The following is a 22,805-nucleotide window of genomic DNA, read 5'->3' as shown; positions in this document are numbered from 1 at the left end:
CAACATGTGGAAAAAATCCAGGTATTGTTCCACAAACTCAGAACTTTGAGGACATAATTGTCATTATTCATGTAGTGGCAGTGCTCCTGATGTGTAACAGAAAACTTGGATTTTCAGAAGAATATATTCCCCAGAGAAGTTCAGAGGCTTGGAGGTGTGTGGTGTTGATTTTACACAGAAAAGTTATATTTTTATGGTTAAACAGCCTTGCAAAATCAACTGCTATTTATGAAGCATATAATCTGCACACAGCAAGGGGAATGTACAGATCAGTATTTTAGGAGGAAGCTAACTGACAAATCTTTCTGCAACTCTTACCAAGGGACTCCATGTGGCTGTTCTTAGTTCATTTCCCAATCATCACTTTACTTGAAACAAGAGATAATTAATTCACAGGATTTAATTCAGTATTTTAGGAATTGCAAGCCCTCTGAAAATTCCTCAACAAAGAGATACCACACAACAGCACACTTCTACTCAGTGCATCTGAAGCCTACTGACAAGAAGTTCCCTTTTTTGGTTTAACATTTTATGTAATATACAGTGGTATTAGTCCACAGATTTTCCTCAGTGGCCAGTGTAAAACCACAGCACTGGAGCTTACTCAAATTGTCAATTTATTCTCCTCAAAAAACACTATGAAGCTACCAGAACCTCCTCCTCACTTGTGCCAAGGTTCATTATTTCCCCAGTGGCCAGCTGACCTGCATTTCAGGGTGTGTTTTGTTAAGTCCGCTTAGCAAGTATTGTCAATCTATATCTTAAGTAAGTGATCCCTTTTTGTTGACATAGAGGGCATCTAACCCTGGCACTGCAAAGATATTAAGGCTGCCTGGAATCTCTCGTCAAGGATCAGTAATGAAACCTTCAAACTAACAAAGAAGTCCTCCACAGTGACTGAAAATGGATCACTATTACCTTCAATGTCTGTCTGTATCCCATAGTAACAGGTCCTTGTTCTTTTTCAGAACATCTAAGATATCTACAGTTGCTAATCTGTGTGTCTCCTTTGTTTGGCACATTGTGTGTGCTGGACACCAGTTTAACACAGGGTGGGGCCATCATATTCATCTCACCTTCCCAGAGAGCCAGGGTGAACACTATGGCAAGGTCAGCCCCAAGCTTGGACACCAACAAGTTTCTCAAGGAAATTAGTAATCTATCCATATAATCTGCACTGACGTCTGCTGGGATAAACAAGTCCTTGCAATATTTTAGCTCCTCTGTGTTAACCACAAGGAAGTGAGACAGAGAGAGTGTTCCACAAATAGAAATATAACATAAGCAAAGTATATATTAAGAGATTTATTTTTCCTTTTCATATTCTCAGAATAACTAAGATAGTTACACTGTTTAATGAAGAAATTTTTAAAAAAGCCAGGCAGAGAGGAAGCTGGAATCCCCAAGTGTTGTTAGCTTAGCTTGCTCTCCGCTCCTTGATGTGGGTTAAAAAAATCCCCCTCACAAAGTTCTGGGCCGAATCAATGGGTAAAAGTTAAATGTGCCATCAGTTAGGAAAGCTTTTCAAATTGATTTTCCTCTCTACAAGCCTGCTCATAGAAAGCTTCAAGCTACTATCAGATCTGTTACAGTTCTGATTTTCAGCAATTTTAAGGCACTTTGTTTTGTGTAGCTCTGGGAAGCAATTCTCAATTTCTTCAAGAGCAAAGCAACTGACTATACTTAGACTTATTAGCCAAATTATTAACAGAAGTTACCATCACTAAACATCTAGCAAAATGATTGAAACATACCGATCACATGACCTGACAAATGAATTAAAAGCATTTGACAGAATCACATTCTCCTGTGCCAGTCTCCCAGGAATATTTGATTTTCACACTTTTACAACAGCTTTTCCAAGATTTTCTCCCTTTAACATTCCTATAAAAGCCATTGGCATGTTCTCAAATCCTTCAGTGACTTGTTCATGGCACTTCACCTTCCCCTGTCAAAAATAAGAAAGAAAATTGCTGAATTTTCATCCATCAAAACTGAATGAATTGCAGCAATATTTTCTCCAGCATATATATTCCATTTGAAACACGCATGCTGATATGCACCAGGATAACTGCAAAACCAGGTGGGCTCCTGTATCTGCTTTTGTTGTAAAACCTTTTACTTGGAACCATAACAGGAAGTAAAACATACCAGGACAGATTTATTGCTACTTGGTCCCCAAACAGTTAACAGATACGGGATCATTTACCCAAACCAGACCTGTCTCTACCCATACAGAGATATGGAATTGCAAATCCAGTGATCAAAACCTGACCCATCCCAAAACCTCATGTTTGTAAAAGCTAGAGTCTCTTAACCTTTACTGTCACACTCACAAACTTCTCACAGCCATGAACTCGGTTACTAACTCAGCCTCCACTTAGAAAAATAAAACACAAGAAATTCTCTATTAAATCCCTTTAAAGCCCAGCTCCCAGTACTATAAATTCATTCTTGCCAGTAACTTCAGCAGGATACTACAATGGAAATCCTGGCCCATACTACAAATGACTGAATGAGAGATACAGGAATTATTCTAACTATGACAGTCTTCATTATCAGGTAAGTATTTTTTAATTATTCTGGAAACATGCTTCTTCAAAGCTTACATGTATTCTGGATTATATCTGAGTCTATAAGCTGATATCACACATCTCAACAAAACAGAAGGGATCACGCATATTTACTATAGTTTAAGTGTCCCCAAGAGTCTCAAGACATGGAGAAGGAAAGCATCATGCTGGGACCTCACCTAAACAGCCATGACAAGAGACCTCTTGCAAAGATGGACTCTGCAGTGTGAGTACACCTTACAAACAACTTCCTTCCTTCCTTCCTTACCTCCACGACCCACTTCAGCAGGGCCTGCAGACCTTCCTCCTGGCGGTTCCTCCATCGACTCACAATAAACCCTTCCATTTGAAGCTCTTTGAAAATCATGGGAACCTGCACATAAGGCCCTGCAAGAGAAAAGAACCAGCAAGCCACCTGCAATATCAGTTTCATTCAGAAAAAGTCCCAATGCATAAAGTGAGCTTTTAGCCAGTAAAGATCACTGGATCATTTTCTTTCAATCAGAAGCAACAGATATATTTTCCAAATATAATATCCAGCACAAAAGATTGAAGATTCATGGACAGATAGTCACCTAGGGAGACAAAGGCCTGATCCATAAAGCTGTGGAGATAAACAATTCTGAAAACAGTTTCATTCAGAAATAAAGTGGCCTCTGCTTCACCTGAGAGACTTAAGCTGAATCTCAAAAATACTGTTTTAACACCTTGTTTGATAGCCTGATAGGCTCTATGCTCTCTCTAACTCTCAGGATCTAAGTTATAAATTCTAGAAAAACAGTTTCCTCAGTCACAAAAATGTCTGATAGTCTCCTCATTACCAAAAGCCTGTTCCATTTTTTTATAGTGATCTGACAGTCCAAAGCTGGTCAGCTACCAAAGAGAATACAGTCCTCCTATTTATTTTAGAAGGCAAATCTGGAAAATTTAATGCTATTTAATGCTAATATTCATTCAGCCACAAGTCTCAGCAGTTTTATGAGCAGCTGAAATCTTACTGGGAAAAAAACCCAACAATCCAGAAAGCTTAAGCTGCATCATCTAAAAACCTTAGGGAAAACCATTATCTCATCTTAAAGTACATGCTACTGTATGAATGGCATCATGACACCACGCCTGCCTTCTGCTGATCTCCATCTGCATAGGGTCATGTGGAGTCCTGTTTTAAGTATCTTAGCCACTCCTTCATTCCTAATCAGCTGATGTTCACCAGAGAGGTGAACAAGGAGGATGAGTGCATGTACACACAAGGAGCATGGTCCCAGTGTCCCACATATCCCACAGCAGTAGTTGGTTACCGAAATACATACAAATATATACACTTAAAGGCACAGGGAAGTAAACAGTAGACTGCCATTATGTATTTCTGTCATCACCAAAGACAAAATAATTTTAGATACAATAAAGGCCCTCACCCTTCTGAGGCACAGAGTCATTGTACTGAGAGATAGCGCCACAGACTGCAATCCTTCCATATTTCTTCATTTGGTTGATAGCAACACTGGCAAATTCTCCACCGACCTACAAGAACCAGAACATGTGCAGCATTAGAGACAATCCAGTGCATTAGAGACAATCCAGTGTTTAGCATTGACTGCCAAAATCTGCCGACATTGTATTATTGCACCAACAGGTTCATCTGGGGGAAACGACTTCCACTGCTCCAAAGACTTGGTGGCTGCAGAAACCATTGGATTTACACAGTGCTATGAGGACTCAAATCTCACTCTTCTAAAAATTAGTTATGAATGTGTGGAATTAGTTTTAATTCCAAATCTGCCTCATGAAGCTTGGTTTGGAAGCATCAGGAAGGACTAGCACATAGATCTCTCCTCCTAAGGGTGCTAAGAAGCACCAACTCTGCTTTTCCCACGGATCAGTCTGCAATTTTACATCTTTACATCATGGTGATGTAAACTTTTTACTTTATGGTTCTCATCTCCAAAATAGGGATGTGCTGTGAAAAGAAGCTTTTAATAGTGAAAAGCTGTGAGAAAATAGACTGCTGTGAGGAGCTCTGCAGAAAAGTTAGAAGTGAGAATGAAGGGAATGGACATGACCATAAAACCTATTTAAGACCTTAGCAGCATGGGACATGAAATTTGGAAGGCTAAGGCCAAGTGGCAGGAGCTCCTGCCACAGAGACAAGCACTTTGCTCTGACACCAAACATTCCTTTCAATTGCCAGAGAAAGGCAAAACACCATAGCCTTCATCCCTGGATTAGCAGAAGCACTTCTGAAAGAAAGACATGCTAAAGAGGTGATGATGGTTTCTTTTAAACTGGGTGGCTAGCCAGGGAGTTTAAGACCCGTATATCAGCTAACACCCCTGTGGCGGGTATGATACTATCAGGTATGATAACATATGTTAGTTGCAGTAGGAAATCAAAAAGAGACAGGGGTAGTTCTTTATCTTGAAAGTGAACTGACACAATTTAACTGCATCCATACTATTAAATTTTCTTAACCTTCAAAACAAGATGTTCATATTCAAACACCTATCAAGAACAGTACATTGTCCCTATTAATTCCAGCTATATTTGGGAGATGTCAGAAACTTTCTGAGGGCTGCTCCAGTAGATTTGCAAGTGGGCCTTGCTACTATTTTGTTTACAGGTACCAGTACACCCTCCACCACCACATAATGTGGAGCCATCCACACTCAACTCCCCTTTCAGCAATAGCAGAGAACTGCCTGTGGCTGAAGGTGGGGCCAGGAATGGACTGAATCAGCTTCATGTTACTATGACCCTCACTTCCAAAAATGTGCCATGCTTCTGAGAGAGTGAAGTAAAACCTCTCTTCACTTACAAACTGTGCCAACAATCCAGCTTTGCCTTTTCGTTTTTGTTCTTTCTGTTACTGCTTAAGTCAGATGCAGAAATATGTGTGGGAAGAGAACAGAAAAGCAGCAGGCTCCTACAGAGACCATTGCTTGATTAAATGGATCTCCATATTGAAATCCTGGCATAGACTTCAAACAGATGATTACAATATTGAGTTCCTGCTACAGTTTAAAGAAAATGACAGCTGCTCAAGGCAAGGCCTTCTCTCTGCACTTACATTGTCAAAGAAACAGTCATAGCCATCAGGAGAGGCTTTACGCAGTGCTTCATCCAGAGATTTAACAGTCTTGTAATTAAAGGCTTCATCAAATCCTATTTTTTTCAGATAGGCAACCTTGTCATCTGAGCCAGCACAGCCAACCACTTTGCAACCCTGCAAGGAAAGGAGAAAATCATTCATAAACATCCCCTGACAACAGAGGCTCAGTTGGGCTCACCCTTAAAGTAAAGCTGTTGTCAGCATATGAGCTCCTGAAACATCCAACTAGATTTGCTATGTTCTCAGGAGCTTTTCTATCTCAAGACCCTAGTGTATGCATGTCTTCAGGGATGCTTGTCCTACTGATCATTCATGGCCTTGTTGCCCTGTTTAACAGCTATGTCTTCTCAGCAGCAAGTATGAGCACTTCAAGCCACTCACCCCAATTTTAGCGAGCTGCCCCACCACAGAGCCCACAGCGCCAGCTGCAGCATTAACCAGGACTGTCTCTCCTGGCTTCATCTTGCAGACCTCCAGCAGACCAAAATATGCAGTGAGGCTGCAAAAAAAAAGGAAAGAATGTTCGGTGAGGAATAAAAGACGATAGACAACCAGATGTGACTTGATCACACTGATCCAAAATATTGTCACCACCAGAACAAGATTAAGTTTTCCTATATTGTGAAATACAAAACTTACTGTAATCGTCTTAATTTGGCTTTTTCAAAGCCATCTCAGAAAAAAAAACCACAGATACACTGCTGGGAAAGAGGTTGTTGAGGCAGAAGTCTCTCTAAGGTGAAAACAGTTTTCATTGTGCTCATTAGTCAGAAGGAGAAGCACAGATAACTCTGTGACAACTCAGTTACCTACTGGAAGAGATAGTAAATGCAGTGCAGACAGAGGTTGGTTGCCAGCTGGTATCTACTAGATTAAATTATACCCTGTTGTAGTTCGTCTGGGGGGGTGCACCCCAGGGTGTCCCCAGAGGGCCCCTAGGCTGTGGGTTTGCTGGCTGCAGCAGGCAGGCAAGGAGACTCCACACGGCTTCTGAGGGTGCTGATTAAATGAGGGTTTATTGGGGTCCGATTCCCGGGAGCCGCATGGTTACTGAGAGGGAAGGGGAAAGGGGGAAGGAGAAGGCCTAGGGGAGGGAAGGGCCAAGAAAGGAGGAGAAGGGCTAAGAGTGGAGAAGGGTTAAGAGAGTGACTGATTTCGCTAGCGCAGCTTAAGAGGGGAATTTGAAGTGGGCGGGAATCAGACTTGTGCCAATGGGATTACAGATACATGATGGTTCAGGGCAGGACCACAGGCTTGGGATATACCATACATTTTGGAGGGGTGAGACAAAGCATACCATTTAAATAAAATGCAATACTACAATACTCATCACAAATCAAAGCTGGCAGAAAAAGATAAAAAGGCTGAGAAAAGCTTGCTGAACTGATGTGCTCACTGCTCCAGAGGACTACTGTGCTATGGCTACTAGATGAAACACAGAATTGTTAAGGCTGGAAAAGACCTCCAAGATCACTGAGTTCAACCTTTGATCAACTAAACCTTAGCTCTAAGTGCCACATGCAGTTGTTTCTTGAGCACTTTCAGGGACAGTGAATCCACCACTTCCCTGGACAGTCTATTCCAACGCTTGACAATCTCTTCTGTGAAGAAATTCCTCCTGATGTTGTCCAACACGAACATCCCCTAATGCAGCTTGAGGCCATTTCCTGTTGTCCTGTCACTTGTTACCTGCGAGAAGAGACTGACCCCCATTTGGCTACAACCTCATTCAGGTAATAGAGTTGTAGAGAAGAGTAGTATCTCCTTGAGCCTGTTTTTATCCATGCTAAACAAGTCCAGCTCCTTCAGCTGCTTCTGATAAGACTTGTGCTCCAGGTACCTCATCAGCTCTGTTACCCTTCTCTGCATGTGCCCCATCAACTCAAAGTCTTTCTCGTAGTGAGGGACCCAAAAATGGAATCTGTACTTCAGGTCTCACAAGTGCATTAGTAATCTGTAGGAACCACTAAAGTAGCTCATCGACTGGCCCAGAATCCCACAGAACTCTTCTAATTTCTAAATTCAAGCTCAGAGCTTCCCACATGGTCCCAACTGAAAGAGCTAACTGAATTGATCTGTAAGACATCTAGAAAAACATGCATCTTAACTGACATTAAAATGAAATCTGAGAAGTTCTCTACCATACACAATTTTACAATCATTTTGCAAACCCTCCAGATCATTAGGACTGCCTAATTCCTGATCTCCCATAAAAACTACACAGAATGAAGTAAGAAATGCAAGCAGATGACTGAGAGTTTCCAATAGTACATACAGATTCCAAAGCACAACACTTCTGTCTGCTGCAGTGCAATTTAAAGAACATCTATTTTGCATGATACAGCATCTGTCTTTTGCATGTTGGGATTCATTCTGGAAATACAGTGATAGCAACTGAGCCCAATCAGTAAAAGCAGAGTCCTAGTCCGGGTGCCAGCGAAGTTTGAGACTTTCCACTGAGGTTAACATAGACTGAACTACATTATTTCCAGCTCTTCCTGGATCCTCTTTCTGACTTATTACAGCTCCTCAAGGAGAAGCACGATAATCTCCAAGGCAACTCTTCTCTGATGTTGAGGATGGGCTAAACTTCATGCCCTATACAGGACAAGGGCATCTAGAAGCACACTTTTTTTACCAGTGCAAATAGGCAGTATGGTAGTAGAACAAAGGTCAGAGACAAAGGTCAATACAGACAGGAAGAAATCTCCTGCACACTAAAATCCAGGGGATAGTTGTCCTTTCATCTCCAAACTTACCCTGGCATGCCAACTGTTCCAAGAGCTAGAGATTTCGGGAGTGATTCTGGCCAATTGGAAGGAAGGAGTTGTAGGTCTTTCCCATCAGAGATAAAATGAGTTCTCCAGCCCCTGTTAGCCACGACAAAGGCCCCCACTGTGAAAGCAGAATTTTTGCTTTCTACAACCCTGTTTAAAAACAAAATAAATAAATAAAACAAACAAACAAAAAAACCCACCAAAAAACAAACAAACAAAAAACTAGAAACAAATCAATACTGGCTCTTCCATTCTTCCTGTGATTCAGGAAAGAAATATTTCACATCATGATTGTTAACGCATAGCTCCCAATGCTGTAGGTGTCAAGTGTCTTTCCTGAAATGTCCACAACCTCTTATCATGAGGGAAATACGGGCAAGATGATTTTAGATTCAGCCTCGCCCACAATAAACCAAATTTTCACACAGAAGTGCCAACTGTTTCTTTGACTAGCACCAATTTGGTTTGAGATCAGGCTTCTGTAAGTTAGAATGCAGGAAAGAGGATATTGGGATTAAAGCATGGAACAGCAAGGAGTTGCTGATAGGCTGTTGTTCTCTGCACCTAATTTAAAAATTGAAGATCCTGAAGATGGAACCTCTTGGGTTAATGAAACCAGGTAAAAAACAACATTTAAAATCAGGGAGATATCCATATCAGCACCTCTATGCCAAATGAAAATTCCACTTTCTTAGCTCAACAAGAAAACTGTGTTGGAATGGGGTAGATAAGCAACTTAGAATTATTAGAAACAGCTGGCCTTCTGTTCATCAGAGTTGGTTGTTAATTTATCCCAGCCCTCAGTATTTCTGCAGAGAAACGCAAGAGTCAAAGACCACAGATGCTCCCCGGCAGCAACTTACAGGCAGCACAGCAGGAACAAGCCAACAGAGGGAAACATCAGTGCAGCTACATTACCACAAGCTTGAGAAAAGGATGGATTTAAGGTTATATAACCCTTTGGCTCGGGCTGTATCTTTGGTGATGCAGAAATATTTTCAAGTGGAGTAGATAGCATGCATGGTTGCAGACATGCAGCTACTACGACATGAGGTTTTAAAATGTGAAGTTCAAAATGTGTGCCAAGTACAATGGTTGGTCCTTTACACTTGTAAAAATTACCTTTGAAGACATTATCACCAGAAACAACATACAGAATTTATCATAGGTCTATATATTCTCCAGAAAGGCAAAAGAGATTCTTAGAGGAAAAACATTCCAACCACTTACAGGTAAGAACGTCAGTAGCAGAAGTACATAGACACAAGTCAAGGATGGGTAACATAGGCTGCAAATGTCTGGAGTGTCAGCACATTCCTGTTGTGACCTGCCATGCACATTGATAACAGGAACTGAAAGTCTTACCTGGCAACCTGCGTGCCGATCATTATGTCGCCTTCCTTCATGTCCCTTCGACTGTAAGGTCTGCAACACAGACAAACACAGCTTACTGCATGCAACTTTAATCATGCTCCAGACACACTAGGAAGTAGTAGCAACTGTTTGACCCAGAAAGAGAGCATCTGTTGTTGACAGATAACAATTAGCTTGTCATTGTAACACCATAACCAGATGTTTTCCAGAGCCAGCTACTTGGGCATCCTGGGTAACAGTGCTGGCGGGATGAAAGTATTAATCTTCCCAGCATGGTCCATCACTCCAAGAAGCCTGAGACTCAGAGAACTATCTCTGAATTCAGTGTTCTCAACGCCTCTTCAAACTACCCAGTCTCCCTGTGCTTCAACTACCCCCCCTACTGGGAATACCAGCAATAAAATGTCCTTAAATACAAGTTTGCTAAGTTAAATTAAGCAGGAACTGCTACGAGGCTGCATTCTCATTTGAGTACATTGCATTCCAGTTGAAGACATGACAAGGAACAACAGCTGATTCCAAGAAAAGTCTAGGGCAGCAGAAATGTTACCCCAACATCTAGCTAAATCTGGCACAGCTCCATATATTGAGTCTTGTAATTCACATACATTTTTTTAAAAAGCACACAAAGGCACTGGGACACTGACAACAGCAGTGGGTGCTGCCCACTGTTGTTTTGATGTTTAAATGGCAATTCAAATGAAGCGCTTCAGTCAGAAATTCAGAAAGGACAAAAAGGTATACCTCATGTAAGGATCAACACTGAGAAACACTGATTCAAGCAGCAACTCTGCAACAAAAGACAAAGCAAATTCCTGGATATTAACAGTGCAGTAGAGCATAGTTTCCACAAGTCAGTCTTTCAGCTAAATTGATATGAACTCCTGACAGCTCAAAACCCCTGTATCCTGTCTTTGTTTAGGAAAAACTTTCCAGAAACAACTACGACATTCTTTAATTTCGGGTTATTGGTATGCTGTTGAAAAAGAAAATTTCTCCAAGTGTAACTTTAGCATACTATCTTATTTTCAACCTTGCAATTTTGCATGTGTCTCCTCTTTCTACAGAAAGGTCAAGCAGCCAGAATTCCTAAACAAAATTTTCATTTAGTTTCCATGTACATAAAATGTCATCCCATGATTCAGCCAGAAGAGGGTGGCACAGGTCAAATACCAAAAACCAATTGGCTGCCTTAAACAGAAGACATTAGTTTAGCTTTTCTAAATAGCCTAATCCACTTTACTGTCTCAAACAAAGCTAATTCTTAGGAAAGACATTGTTAAACATGTTTTAAACTTCTCATATACACAGCACTTTTAGCGGTTCATCTCCACCTACTAATGTTTTTCATTGCTTGTGCTGCAGCGGTCTAGCTGGAAATTTACTCAGATGTCTAAGTACCTTCCCATTACTCAAGAGTGAGCAGAAAAGCCATGTAACATAACAAGGAAGGCCAGTGCCTTTAGAAGTGTCATTGCAGTGTGAACTTATGCCTCTTTTTGTTTTAGGGATTAAAATATGAAGGAAAAAAAATACTCCATGTTCTTAAATACCCACATGCATTAAATTTTTAAGTATATCCGCAAATGTAGGAAAAAATCCATTTTCAAACATTTAAGTTGTAAACATAATTGGTACTTTAATGTCCTTCTGCACAGTTCCTTCTACACACCTTTTAAAGTGTGGCAAATTTTGTAAATGACAAGTGGTGGGATGAGTCTCAACAAAATGCAGTACAAATGTCCATGTGAAACCAAAAATCAAAGTTCATTCTTTTATCTACAGCTCTTGCTATTGATATGATGGTAAGTCATCATATTCCTTAATCTTTTCAAAACAGAGAAACGCAGGAATAAAAAATGTCTTTCTTTTTCTATTTATATTCAACCTATCTTCTTGTTGCAACAGATCAAATAAGATAAGGAATGCTAAAAAAAATAGATTTTGAACGAAGGCAGAAATCTTGCCATCTTTCTTCTTCAGCCCCGAGGTCTTTCAACTGCCGGCTCATTCCCAGTGCAGGCACTCCTTTCTCCCCAACCATTATTCTCAATATTTTCTCTATCAGCATTAAGAACTCCACTGAAAACATACTCCTATAGGGTATCGTGTTCTCCATCTTTTTCCAAAGGATTTTGAAAATTAAAGTAGATAAAAACATTTTACTAGTAAAGCATGTAAGAAACGTAATACAGTTACTTCATTGGTTCTGACTCACAGTCCACTTCTCTTTTTCTGCATTAAACAAATTCTCTTCCCCTTGTGGTTGTTTGTTTCGAGGCCACATCACTTAGGTGATTTTTTCCATTTGCAAACACATTTGAATGCCTTTGTCATCAGACAGCAAGTGTGACTAGGCAGCAGAAACTGTGAAAGGTAGGCCCCATTTGCTGTGCAATGGACTTAGAATTCAATCATTGTTTCTAAGGGCCTCATCAGAAGGCAAAGTGTCTTTGAAACCACCAGCCCCACCAGTATGCTTCTTCAGCAACTGTTCTTCTCCCTTAAGGGGAGAGGGTTGTGACAAGCCAGCAATTTTTGAAATTCCAAAGAGAAACATGCAGTTTTATAGATCCACAGCCACACATCAGCAATCATATAACCTCCAGAAAAATTAGTAGTAACAAGTAGTGCTCTGCTCACCTTCATCCTTTAGATTTGGTAGCTCTATCTTTTTCAGGTCAAAGTCACTGGTTTTGGGAAAACCATCAAAATGCTTCTTTAGAACCCATGCCTTGGCAATCACCATCCTGTGTACAAACAGACAAAGCACACCTGTCTAAGTGATGCCCAACAGTGCTGGGCTGCTCATGGGGCTGGCTTAGATTTCATCAGGCAAAATACCTATCTCAATAATGTGCCATCACACAAGAAAGCTTCTGCTTGTCTGTGGTAATATCACCAGGTTAAGAAAATGTCAGAAAAGTACCCTTAATGTATTAGCAACCCAGACCTTCCTGTGACCTGTCTGACCTCTCTGCCTGCTGGCAGCAAGTCCTCATGTGCGAAGTCATCCTAGCAAAATGTACAACTCCCACTCTAAAGATACTACAAAAGGAAAATCTACTAGTTCTAGGAGGAAAAAAATCCCCTTAGAAAATAAAATTTAAAACTGATGTCTATTGTCCCCATTACCTGAGATGTCTACTGAACCTAAACTTTTACAAGCTTAAACCAAATGGCAAATGAGAAAGACACAGGTAAGCAAGATCTTTCTGTGACACTCATGTATTGAAAGAAAACACTTCCGCATTTGCAAAGCTTAGAGCTTGGAATTGGGAGCACTATTATCTATACAAGACAGAAACAAACAAATTACTTCCATTAATTCTCTCCTCACAGGTCCTTTTCCCTTCTTTACACCCAAGTGAATCAACAAGAACAAAAAAAGAGAAGTTTATACTTAGAGCAGGCAGGCGAAAACTGGGTCTTCTGCTGACAAGTCAATAACCTTCTGCGTCCGCTCAGTCACTGGCTGGACTCCCTCAGTCACACACACTGATAAAAGATGAAAACGTCTGCTGTTGGTAGGTACCACCCTCAGTACACTTCCCTGGAAGTAAGTAAACATAGCATAAGGCACAACCACTATGATTCACCTCCCTCCCATTAAGATTTGAGACCAACCCCTCAACCCCCCCACCCCCGAAGTTCAGTGCCCAGCCAGCTGCACACGTATGTTGTCAAGGACCCAGTGCTAAATGCATAAAACCCGTGATTCTAGAGCCCACAACATACTGCAGTCGGGAGACAAGACTATCCATCACAACAGGAGTTTCTTCAAATTACATTTTACCCATCGAGCCCTGAAACTCTAAACCTCTGTGCAGAAATACCTAATTAAAAATTACCATTTCATTGCTCAATTCATACTTTTACACAGCAAATACGTTCGCCGCTCATGGTGTGTGCCCTGACATGTTGTTCCCTGTTCTCAGCACAAGGCTTGCGTGGCTAAGCCTCTATCTATGAGCCACCTTAAGAAACAATAGCAATTTTGGCATTTTGCCCCAACTATGTTGCAATGAAGTATGTGGCAAGGGAGAAAACTCTGCAAGGGACAGTCTTCAGCTTTTGTTCTCTTTGTGAAAACTCACAAGTACAATATGAAGGGCGAAAAGTGTAAAGAAACCAATATACAGCAATAAAACCCATGAAGACAGAAGTACTAATTAGTACCAAGGACCTGAGGAAAAAAAAAAAGGCAAAACGAGTTTAAAGATGCACATGCAAGGATCAGGGAGAACAGGGTACTATTTAAATAAAAGAGTCTGTCACCAAATCCAGAAACTAATCAGCACTTGACAATTTTCTGTGATGAAACAGAAATATTCCGTGCTCTGCAATGACAAAGAAACGCAACGAAAGCGAAGGTTTCCTGCACCACAATTGTGTGCTGGGGAAATCATCTTTCACAAAATGAAGTAACATCAAAATCAAAGCATTCCACAGTAGGTAAGTGGGTCAGCATTTGTATCTGCTGCTTTTTGCTTTGGTATCAGCAGTGATTGGCTGTAACAAAAGATACCGTGACACTGCAGAACCAACAAAGCAAAGCGAGAAAACAGCTTTACGGGAGCAAAAGGTGAATTCAGAAAAACACAAAACTGATCCCACTCACTAACTTACACTCATAGGCATTGAGAGGGATTTGTCCCACCTGTGTGCCCGGCATTCAGATAGATACCCAAGTGCTCCAGCCAGGAATGACAGGGACAAAGGGATGCTGGCTAGGCTGGCAGCCATTCACTGATGCACCATTTGTACCCCCGGGAGCTAACAGTGATTCAGAAATGCTTTGTCTTCCATCCTGTCACATGTTTGTGAGCCATCAGTACTGACTGCCTGCTTTTTGTCTCTTTTGTCTGTATGCCTCCAAGGCTCCAGCCCTGTTCTTTACTGTCCCACTATCCTACCTTAGTAGCTTGAATCTCCACATCTGAGTACAGGAACTTGTTACTTGCTCCGGGCCGTCCTCTGTTTTCTCTACCTGGCCTTTCAAACGTGCTGTAATCATGACGATCTGCAAATCTACGTGCCATCAGTCCTGGCCATTTCTGTCTCTCTTCTGTTGTTTCTTCGGGTGCTTCCACTCAGCTCTCCTATTCACATGAATCCTCACCTTCCTATCAAACATCCCTACTTTTTGGAATACACGGGCTTTCTCTGCAGACCAATTACTTAGGAACAATACTGAAACACTAATTTCACTAAACCCTTTTTTGTTACATTTAGGCCTAATTTTGGAGACAGAACACTATTTCTGTCTACTATTTCTCTTTTTTTCTACTGCAATCACATTCTTATAACCACTTCAAGACTAGGAGACTTTCCTGTAGGTCATAAAACAAAAAAAAACAAAAACCCAAATCAAACAGAAAACAATACTTGATTAGTGGATCCACAAACTAATTTCCAGGTTAACATACCAAGATGATTTTGTATGTTTAGATATAGAATTATAAGAAGTGGTAAGGATTACATTGCTTAAGCACATTAAATAACTCCAAAGGACAAACAGCAGTGAAACATTTGTCGGTTCCAGCTAAATTTTACTGAACTAAGTATGTCATAGCCACAATCTCAGTTCCAAGAACAGCAAACTGCTCTTGTAAACTGCAATACTACTTTGTTTTTAATGTCAATAGGTTTGAATAATACATTTCTTTGACATTTAATTATATCTTAGTTAACCAGGAGTTTTGTGATTTAAAAAAAAAATTTGTAATTAACTGCATTTAATTAGCTGAAAAAGTTTGACTGTGATTTTAGCTGGTTTTGATTTAGATGTATGTTGGCTGAGTGTCAGTAGAAAACCCTGAGAAATTACCTCACTGTAACTGCAGGAAGGAACTCCATGGACCCATACCTCTTAGAGAGCCTAATCAATAGTTGAAGAACAAAATTCAATAAAAAATTTTTCAATGGTTATCAATTAACCAGAGATTAATTGGAAGTCATAGAACAAGAAAGATAAGGAGTCAAAGGTCTTTACATCCCAGAAAACTTGACTAACACATTGCAGGCGCAGTAAGGGAGCCATTTTGTAGCTGAGTACACCCCAGAAAACTTAATCAATAGGAATTGTCTAACCAGGACAGTAAATTTGATAAAGGACTCTTTAGCTGGATAAAACTTGGGTTATCCATTAAACTGAAATAGATTAAGTGTTCTGGAAGTACTTAAAAGAAACAAAGCACATATACCATGATGCAGTAAATTAGGCAGATTTTTCAGAGTGTCTATAAAAAATCTGGAATGTTATAGTGCGTATAAATGCCTGAAAAGTGTTGTTTCATTGAACATATCTCTGCAAATAAATTCCCAAATGTTTCAAATTTTGACTCAAAATTGTTATTAGGAATGTTCCTCTAGCAGAGTTCTGCTGGTAGAGTTAAAACTCTTTGTTTCACTTCTGTGTGTTTTTTGCATAAAGTGTTTCACAGACCATTATAATCATTAAAGAGACTGCTATGATGACTTGAGAACGAACAGCCCAGAGAGCGATAAGACGTCTTTAAAAATAAGGTGATGCATTTCTGCTTGATTTTCTTGACAAAAAAGAACAATCAAAGCCTTTGCTGAAATTGAAGTCCAAGACAGCATTTATTCTGATGTCCTTGAAACCCTCCCTGCCCTGTGGTCTAGCCCATCAAGCTATCAAATAATAAAGACTATCAAGGAAAGAAGAAATGGATTGAGAAGTCCTGGCTTTTTGCACTAACAATATATGTAACAAAGTAAGGATCCCACCTGCGTTCAGACACTGCAGTTGCTGCAAACTGCAAAGACCCTTCACACAGGTAATCATAGCTCAGTTCCCAAAATCAGCATGAGTAAGGAGGTTCACAATTCAGGGGAAAATGGAAGAGAAGAAGGAAGAGATGAAAACTGGAATACCATAATACATACTAGCAACTAGAAAAGAAGACACAGACAAGTCTAAGAAAATTGAAACAGTTTCAATAGACTGAAGAGCTAATATACCTGAAATCTGGGAATCATCACATCAAAGCAGAAAAGCAGTAAAGCTTTCAAGACAGCATGAGTCAAATCAGAAAAGTTTACCTTTCTTAAGTAACCTCAGCTGTTATGCATGATTGGTGCGGTATGATTTCCTAGCCTGCACTTGCCCAACCTTGCCCCTAACCTTGAGGACAAAATCCTTTTAGAAACCTGTCAGTTACATGAGTTCAATTCAAATTCTGGGTAAGATTAACAGCTCATCTTCCTGACAGTCACAATTTGCAAGATATGATTGTGGTACTCTTCCTTTTATCTCCATTCTGAAGCAGCTACACATTGGAAGAAAAGGGTGTGAATAAAAGCTGAGTAAAGTGTATCTCAGACATAAATAGTTTGGTTTAGATTGGTTCTGAGGAGAAATTCACCCATCATCACAACAGCACACTTTTTCTGGTAATCATCATCTTATATATTTTCTTCCCCCAGATCTAATTTATTAATTTTCTGTAGGCTTTCAAAACAAAGTGCCAGTAACCAGCATAAGGCTAAAGGCAAAAAAAAAAAAAACCCCCACAAAAAACCAACGAAACAAAAATACCCACCAAAAAAATAACCACAAAAAAATCAACCCACAAAAAACCCCCCAAACTAACATAAAAGGACTTCTTGGCAGTAGATACTGCCAAGGGAGTAATAATCCAGAGGCTACCTGAGGACTTCCCAAACATACAAGTGAATACCACACATACAAGGAATACCAATTACCTGGGAGTGAATATGACCTCAAATTCTATGTTCTTACAAACTTTACCAAAAATTACCTGCTCTTCCCCTCTGGCTTAGTTCTTCCAACTCTTTCACAATCGTATTTTTTTTTTCCCTGTGGTAAGAACAAAGTAAAGGCAAACCACTCTCATGCTACTTTTGGCAGAGACCATACTGTAAATATCCACGCAAGCATGACACTGCATTATGAAACAATAAGGCTGCACCTACACTTATGCAATACTATCAAACCTTGGAAGAAGGTCAAAGATTGAAGGTGACTAGTTTTCATTCTGCTAAATGACTGTGCTAGCCTGCACTTTGTTATCAGGCTGCAATTCCAACAGAGGTTCAAAGGAGCAAGTTCACACGAGAAAGTGAAAAGGGAAGTCAACACCATCACAGAAATAGGTCAGCTGCATTCAGCTCTCAGAAACTGCACATAAAGTAAGACCTTATCACTCTCTACAGCGATCTGAAAGGAGGCTGTAGAGAAGTGTGGGCCAGTCTCCAAGTAATAAGTGACACGATGAGAGGAAATGAGCTAAAGCTGAGCCAAGAGAGATTTAATATAGGTGCTATGAAAATATTCTTCAGAAAGGGCTGTAAAGCATTGGAACATGCTGTCCAGGGAACTGGCAGAATCACCATGCCTGGAAGACTTCAAAACACATATGGACATGGCACTTGAGGACATGTCTACTACATAGACAAACTACATTCATTTACTGATGAACATGGTAGTGCTAGGTTGGACACGATGATCTTAAACATCTTTTTCCAGCTTTAGCAGTTCTATGGGGTGCAGCAGTTGATGCAGGCTGACAAACAAAGCTGAAACACTTAAAGGGCCAGCTGTGCTTTCCCAGTCACTGCACAGCACCCTAAACTTCTTTTAGGCACTTTTTTTACTTCTGCCTTACTTAAATGTTGATAGAGGACAAATACCTGCTGTAACATCAATAAATGCAAAATTTCATCAAAGCTGTAAAAAACATCCTATAGCTCAGTTTCACTTCTTAGATTTGCAGCAACAGGCCTGTCACTGCCCCACAGAGAGAAATGTTTAATCTGCTTGATTTTACAGCTACCAAATAAAACTTTGAGTATTTAAAAGCATAGATTTCTACAAACATTAAACACCCCCTTGCAGTGTACACATCTGCTAGAGCATAGTGACTAAGCGAACTCGGAAGGGAAGTGACGAACTTCAAGCTCGTGTCCTCAAGCACCAGTGATCTCTCTGAAGACCCCTCCTGGATTTCTGTAATATAACAAGGGTAGTTTCATCGTTGAACAAGTTCCTGCTTCCAACATGCACAACCAACTTCTCCCTCAAGATGGAACTTGCTGCTCAAGCCTGATTAGCATATACATACATCTGATCTGGTATTTGTTACCCATTATCTTGTAGTATTAAGGAGACTGATAAATGAAAAATTAAAGGGAAATGAGGAAAAAAAAAGAAGAGGGTCCAAGGAAACAAATTTTAAGAGTGGAAGCACAGATCAAATTACACAAAGACACATGAAGCTGTATTATTTTGAAAGATAAAGATTTCATAGTATCTTCAGGCAACCTGTTCTAATATCTGACCTTGACATGGTTTGCAGGAGGAAATCTCAGGGCTCTCCATGTGCCATCGGAATACACTGTTTAGCAAACAACATTTATCATCTCTTACCGTGCATTCCTCTCAGATGAGGTGGGTTCCATCCTCTTAATACTGTCCTGCTAAGTGTTATGAATAGAAAATTGTAATTTTTTTTAGTTTCAGAGCTAAAAAAACCAAGCCAGACCAAGTCAGCCTCCTTTAGGTTCGCTGCATCCTGCCCATTTATTTCACTAAGCAGCTAAAGATGGCAGCAGAAACAATAGCTTTTGTTTCTGGATACTGAACAAAGCCATTTCTCTCTTGGTTTTCCTTCATCATCTTGGGGACTCTACACTGGATTTGTTCATGTGTATCAGGGACTGTCTTCTACCAGGGAACTGAGAACGCTGGATGCAGCTGGATCCAAGTTCAGGGTAGTGGGAAAAGATTCTGGTCTTCCAGGTCATGATCAGATCTTTCATAAGTATATCAAAAATTATGGCTTGTAATAGGCTGCCAACTGGACTTTGTCCTGTGGTGGACAATCCTCCAATTTAGGGACAAGTTTAACTCACCAATTTGTCTCTGAGGTAGGGCTAGATGAACACGCACATTTACAGACCATAGGAAATATCTCAGTCAGAGCTCAAATCTATGACCAGTGTTGATCAGTGAAAGGGGCAAATCTGTCAGGTGTCATGTGTCACTGCAGGATGGCTTCTTTATCATGATTCTGGGACCCCTAGGATGGCATTTTTCATAGATGCAATCCTACCACTAGACCTTCACTTATAGTGGGAAACACTTTGCTACTCCAGTCCCCACCCTGCTGTCCACCCACTCTAAGGGTATGGACAGAGAGGTGGTTTGCCATTGAAGACTGAGGCAAAAAAGGTGTCGAGCACCTCATCCTCATCCATTGCTACTCATTAGCCAGCCTTGCCTTTCCCACAGTGGTATGTGTGTGTATGCTTTCTTTGACCTCTGCTGTCAAAGTAACATACCTGTAGACACCCTTCTTGCTGTTCTTCACACTCCTTGTCAAGTTCAGCTCCAGAGGCGCCCTGGCTTTTCTCAGCCCATCCGTACACAATCAGACTCCCAATATTCTTCCCAGATACTTGTCCCTGCTTCCACTGCCTCTGCATGTCCTTCTTGCCTTTTTGTTTGACTCACTCATGCTGATTTCTCGCCTTCCTTAAACAATTTCTTGTGACTGGGGATCACTAGCTCTTGTGCTCTATGGAAGGTGTCCTTAAAAATACGTCACCTCTTGTCCAAAAGAGCAGTTTCACACAGAATTCTACCGAATAGCTCCTCGAACAGCTGGAATTTGCTTCCAAGAAGTTTAATAATTGTTTTAATAACAAGAACAAAACTGCATCTAGATAGCCACCAGCTAAAAATATACTTTCCTTCCTCAAACCACGTGTTATACTAATTCCAATGTGCTAACTGCATGTTAAGTAGCTACAACTGGATTTTACATTTCTTAAAACGAGGCACTCAAATTTAAGCCTTATGACATCAAAGCTATTATAGATCTACTTAATAACTTATTTCTTAAGCAATTCTTTTTCTTTTCCATGTCATATGTAAAAAGGGAACAAATCTGGCTGTCTTTATAGGATGAAGCCTCTCACAACAGAATTGGTTGTGCTTTATTTCCATTTCCTTATTTCAGGCTGTGGTTAACCTGGATGGAAAAGGAACAACTGGAGCAGGTACAGTACCAGCTCCCCAGCTGCCAGCTCCATCAACCGCACATTGAGAATGACTTTGGCCATTTGAAGAACAACCAGGTGCCACTTTCAGTGTAGTCTGAGCAGCCACCTCTAATGGGAACAAACCAGGAACCCTCCTGCAGGCAAGAAACACTCAAGCACGTTTGCCACAGCAGACAGATTCAAAAATAATTTGGGAATATTTTCAGTTTGCCACATAAAGAGCGGGCTGCATAGCTACACAGTTTCCATCTGATTCTTGTCCGAATTCAAAATAATTTTTCCCAGTATAGGTTCCAGATGTAAGCAAGCGAACTGCAGATAAGGGATCATCAAGTACTCTTGGCTACAGTATTTCCAGCAGCAGTGCTGTCACACTAATGCCTTAAACAGATGCATCCAATATAATTCCTGAAGCAAGCAAATACACTATATTTTTTTCCCTTAATGTAATGTATATCGCTGGCCAGGGGCTATGTACAAAGCATGAAGGGAATGGGACTGCTAGGAACGTGCCTTGAGCAGTTTAATTTTCCAGCATCAGCCTCGTTACATCATTATGACAATGGCAAGATGCCAGCAGCTCACATCTCATGCAGCAGACCAAGAATGTAATGTTACAACTTACTTTATAAGTTTTTTGACCAATCACACAAGGCAAAAAACACGTTGACAGTAATTCTATCCAACCACTACAAGCAGACGTACCTTCAGTTAAAACAATGCTTGCTTATTTCAAATACAATACCTATTGTAAGCCTTAAAACACAACACACAGAGCTCGATTATTAAGCTTAGAACTTCCTAATATCATGCTAGATATACTTTTCTTCAGATTAGGGAGTTATTCTAGACAAGTGTTAATACACAGACCATTGTTTCATTTGTCCTTAATTTTCTGTTTTGTACATAATTTTTCTGCTAACTTATTTTATGGCTACTGCTTAGCTCTAATCAGTTCTGCTGTCTCTGAGGCCTGCCTTTCACAGCTTTCCCAAAACCCTCTGATTTTATGGATTCCCATAATGTAGACCTGTAGTCTGAATTATTTCAAATTACTGAAATAATATTAAACTCAGCAGTCCAGGACACTAAGTTTTACAGCAGATCTCAGCAGTAACACTGTCCAGCTGACAGCTTGAGCCCGCTGCAAAGTCCTGGTCTATTCACACAGCACGACAAAAGCAGGCTCAGTGATGAGTAAATGCATCCAGCCGACTTTGCTTTCCTGCTTGGACCAGTGCAGCAATCAATAGACAGCGACTGTTCTTCCAGTGACACGTACTCACACATTTTGAGCAAGTTCTCCTAATTCTGCTTGAATGGAAGCATCTGTGTATAAATCATAGCAGCGGATTTGAACAGGCATAAATGGCGCTCGCGGGTTTTTTTGGTTTTTTTTTTTGTGGGTTTTTTTTGGGGGGGGGAGGTTTAAATTTTTTCGGGGGAAGGGAGTGGCATAGTAGGAATGCGTGTACGAAGTACAGAGCAGCACTTCCTTCATTTTGATATAACTTCAGGGAGGTACACAGACACTTCCCGCCGCAGCCTGGAGCTAACGCTCAGACTCCTCAGCTCCGCTACAGAACTGCCCACGAACGCCCAAGTGCATTCCCGTGCCTTCCCCCATCTCCCTCGGGGACCACAGGCCCTCTACCACTCTCCCTCCCTGGGCCGGCAGCCACCTTTTTCCGCCGGCTCCCCCCGCGTCAAAGCCACAGGAGCCCTCTCCCAGTCGCGCCTGCCAGCCTGCCGCGCCTGCCCTGGGGCGCCCACCTTCCCCTCCGGCAGCATGCCGGCCCTACCCGCTTCTCTCCCAGGAGGCGCCAAGGGCAGTCCTGCACCGCCCCTCTCCCACCGGGGAGGGCGGGCCGGGCTGAGGGCGCGGCGCGGCCGCCATCAGGCACCGCCCCTAACGGCTGCGGC

At 41.0% G+C, this 22,805-nt stretch overlaps 1 protein-coding gene across 8 annotated transcripts; it reads right to left on the bottom strand.

Annotated features, from left to right (window-relative positions):
* Positions 1-1,290: 1,290 nt before the first annotated feature.
* PTGR1 (prostaglandin reductase 1) lies at positions 1,291-22,764 on the bottom strand. Of its 8 annotated transcripts, none has more exons than XM_039733283.1 (11): positions 22,685-22,764; positions 13,234-13,383; positions 12,474-12,609; positions 10,575-10,620; positions 9,822-9,881; positions 8,439-8,606; positions 6,061-6,178; positions 5,638-5,793; positions 3,989-4,094; positions 2,842-2,960; positions 1,291-1,948 (listed from the first exon to the last, which is right to left on the bottom strand). In XM_039733283.1, the coding sequence occupies exons 3-11, from the start codon at positions 12,577-12,579 to the stop codon at positions 1,838-1,840; spliced, it is 990 nt and encodes a 329-aa protein (XP_039589217.1). In that variant the 5' UTR covers positions 12,580-12,609; positions 13,234-13,383; positions 22,685-22,764; the 3' UTR covers positions 1,291-1,837. The 8 variants fall into 8 exon arrangements, with proteins under 8 accessions (XP_039589217.1, XP_039589209.1, XP_039589210.1 ...); XM_039733275.1 differs by having other exon boundaries at positions 12,474-12,580; XM_039733276.1 differs by having other exon boundaries at positions 12,474-12,580; positions 22,656-22,739.
* Between the last annotated feature and the right edge of the window lie 41 nt (positions 22,765-22,805).

The sequence above is a fragment of the Passer montanus genome, unplaced genomic scaffold (assembly GCF_014805655.1).
Source record: "Passer montanus isolate IOZ18808 unplaced genomic scaffold, ASM1480565v1 scaffold85, whole genome shotgun sequence".
Classification (NCBI taxonomy): Eukaryota; Metazoa; Chordata; class Aves; order Passeriformes; family Passeridae; genus Passer; species Passer montanus.
This window is presented reverse-complemented; position numbering and strand designations above follow the sequence as displayed.

Coding starts and splice junctions, on each gene's coding strand:
- PTGR1 (XM_039733283.1), bottom strand. CDS start 12,579: ATGGTGATTGCCAAGGCATGGGTTCTAAAGAAGCATTTTGATGGTTTT. Junction 10,621..12,473: donor ACCAAATCTAAAGGATGAAG/GTGAGCAGAGCA, acceptor CTTTTGTTGCAG/AGTTGCTGCTTGAATCAGTG. Junction 2,961..3,988: donor TGACTCTGTGCCTCAGAAGG/GTGAGGGCCTTT, acceptor TTTCTCTTGCAG/GGCCTTATGTGCAGGTTCCC.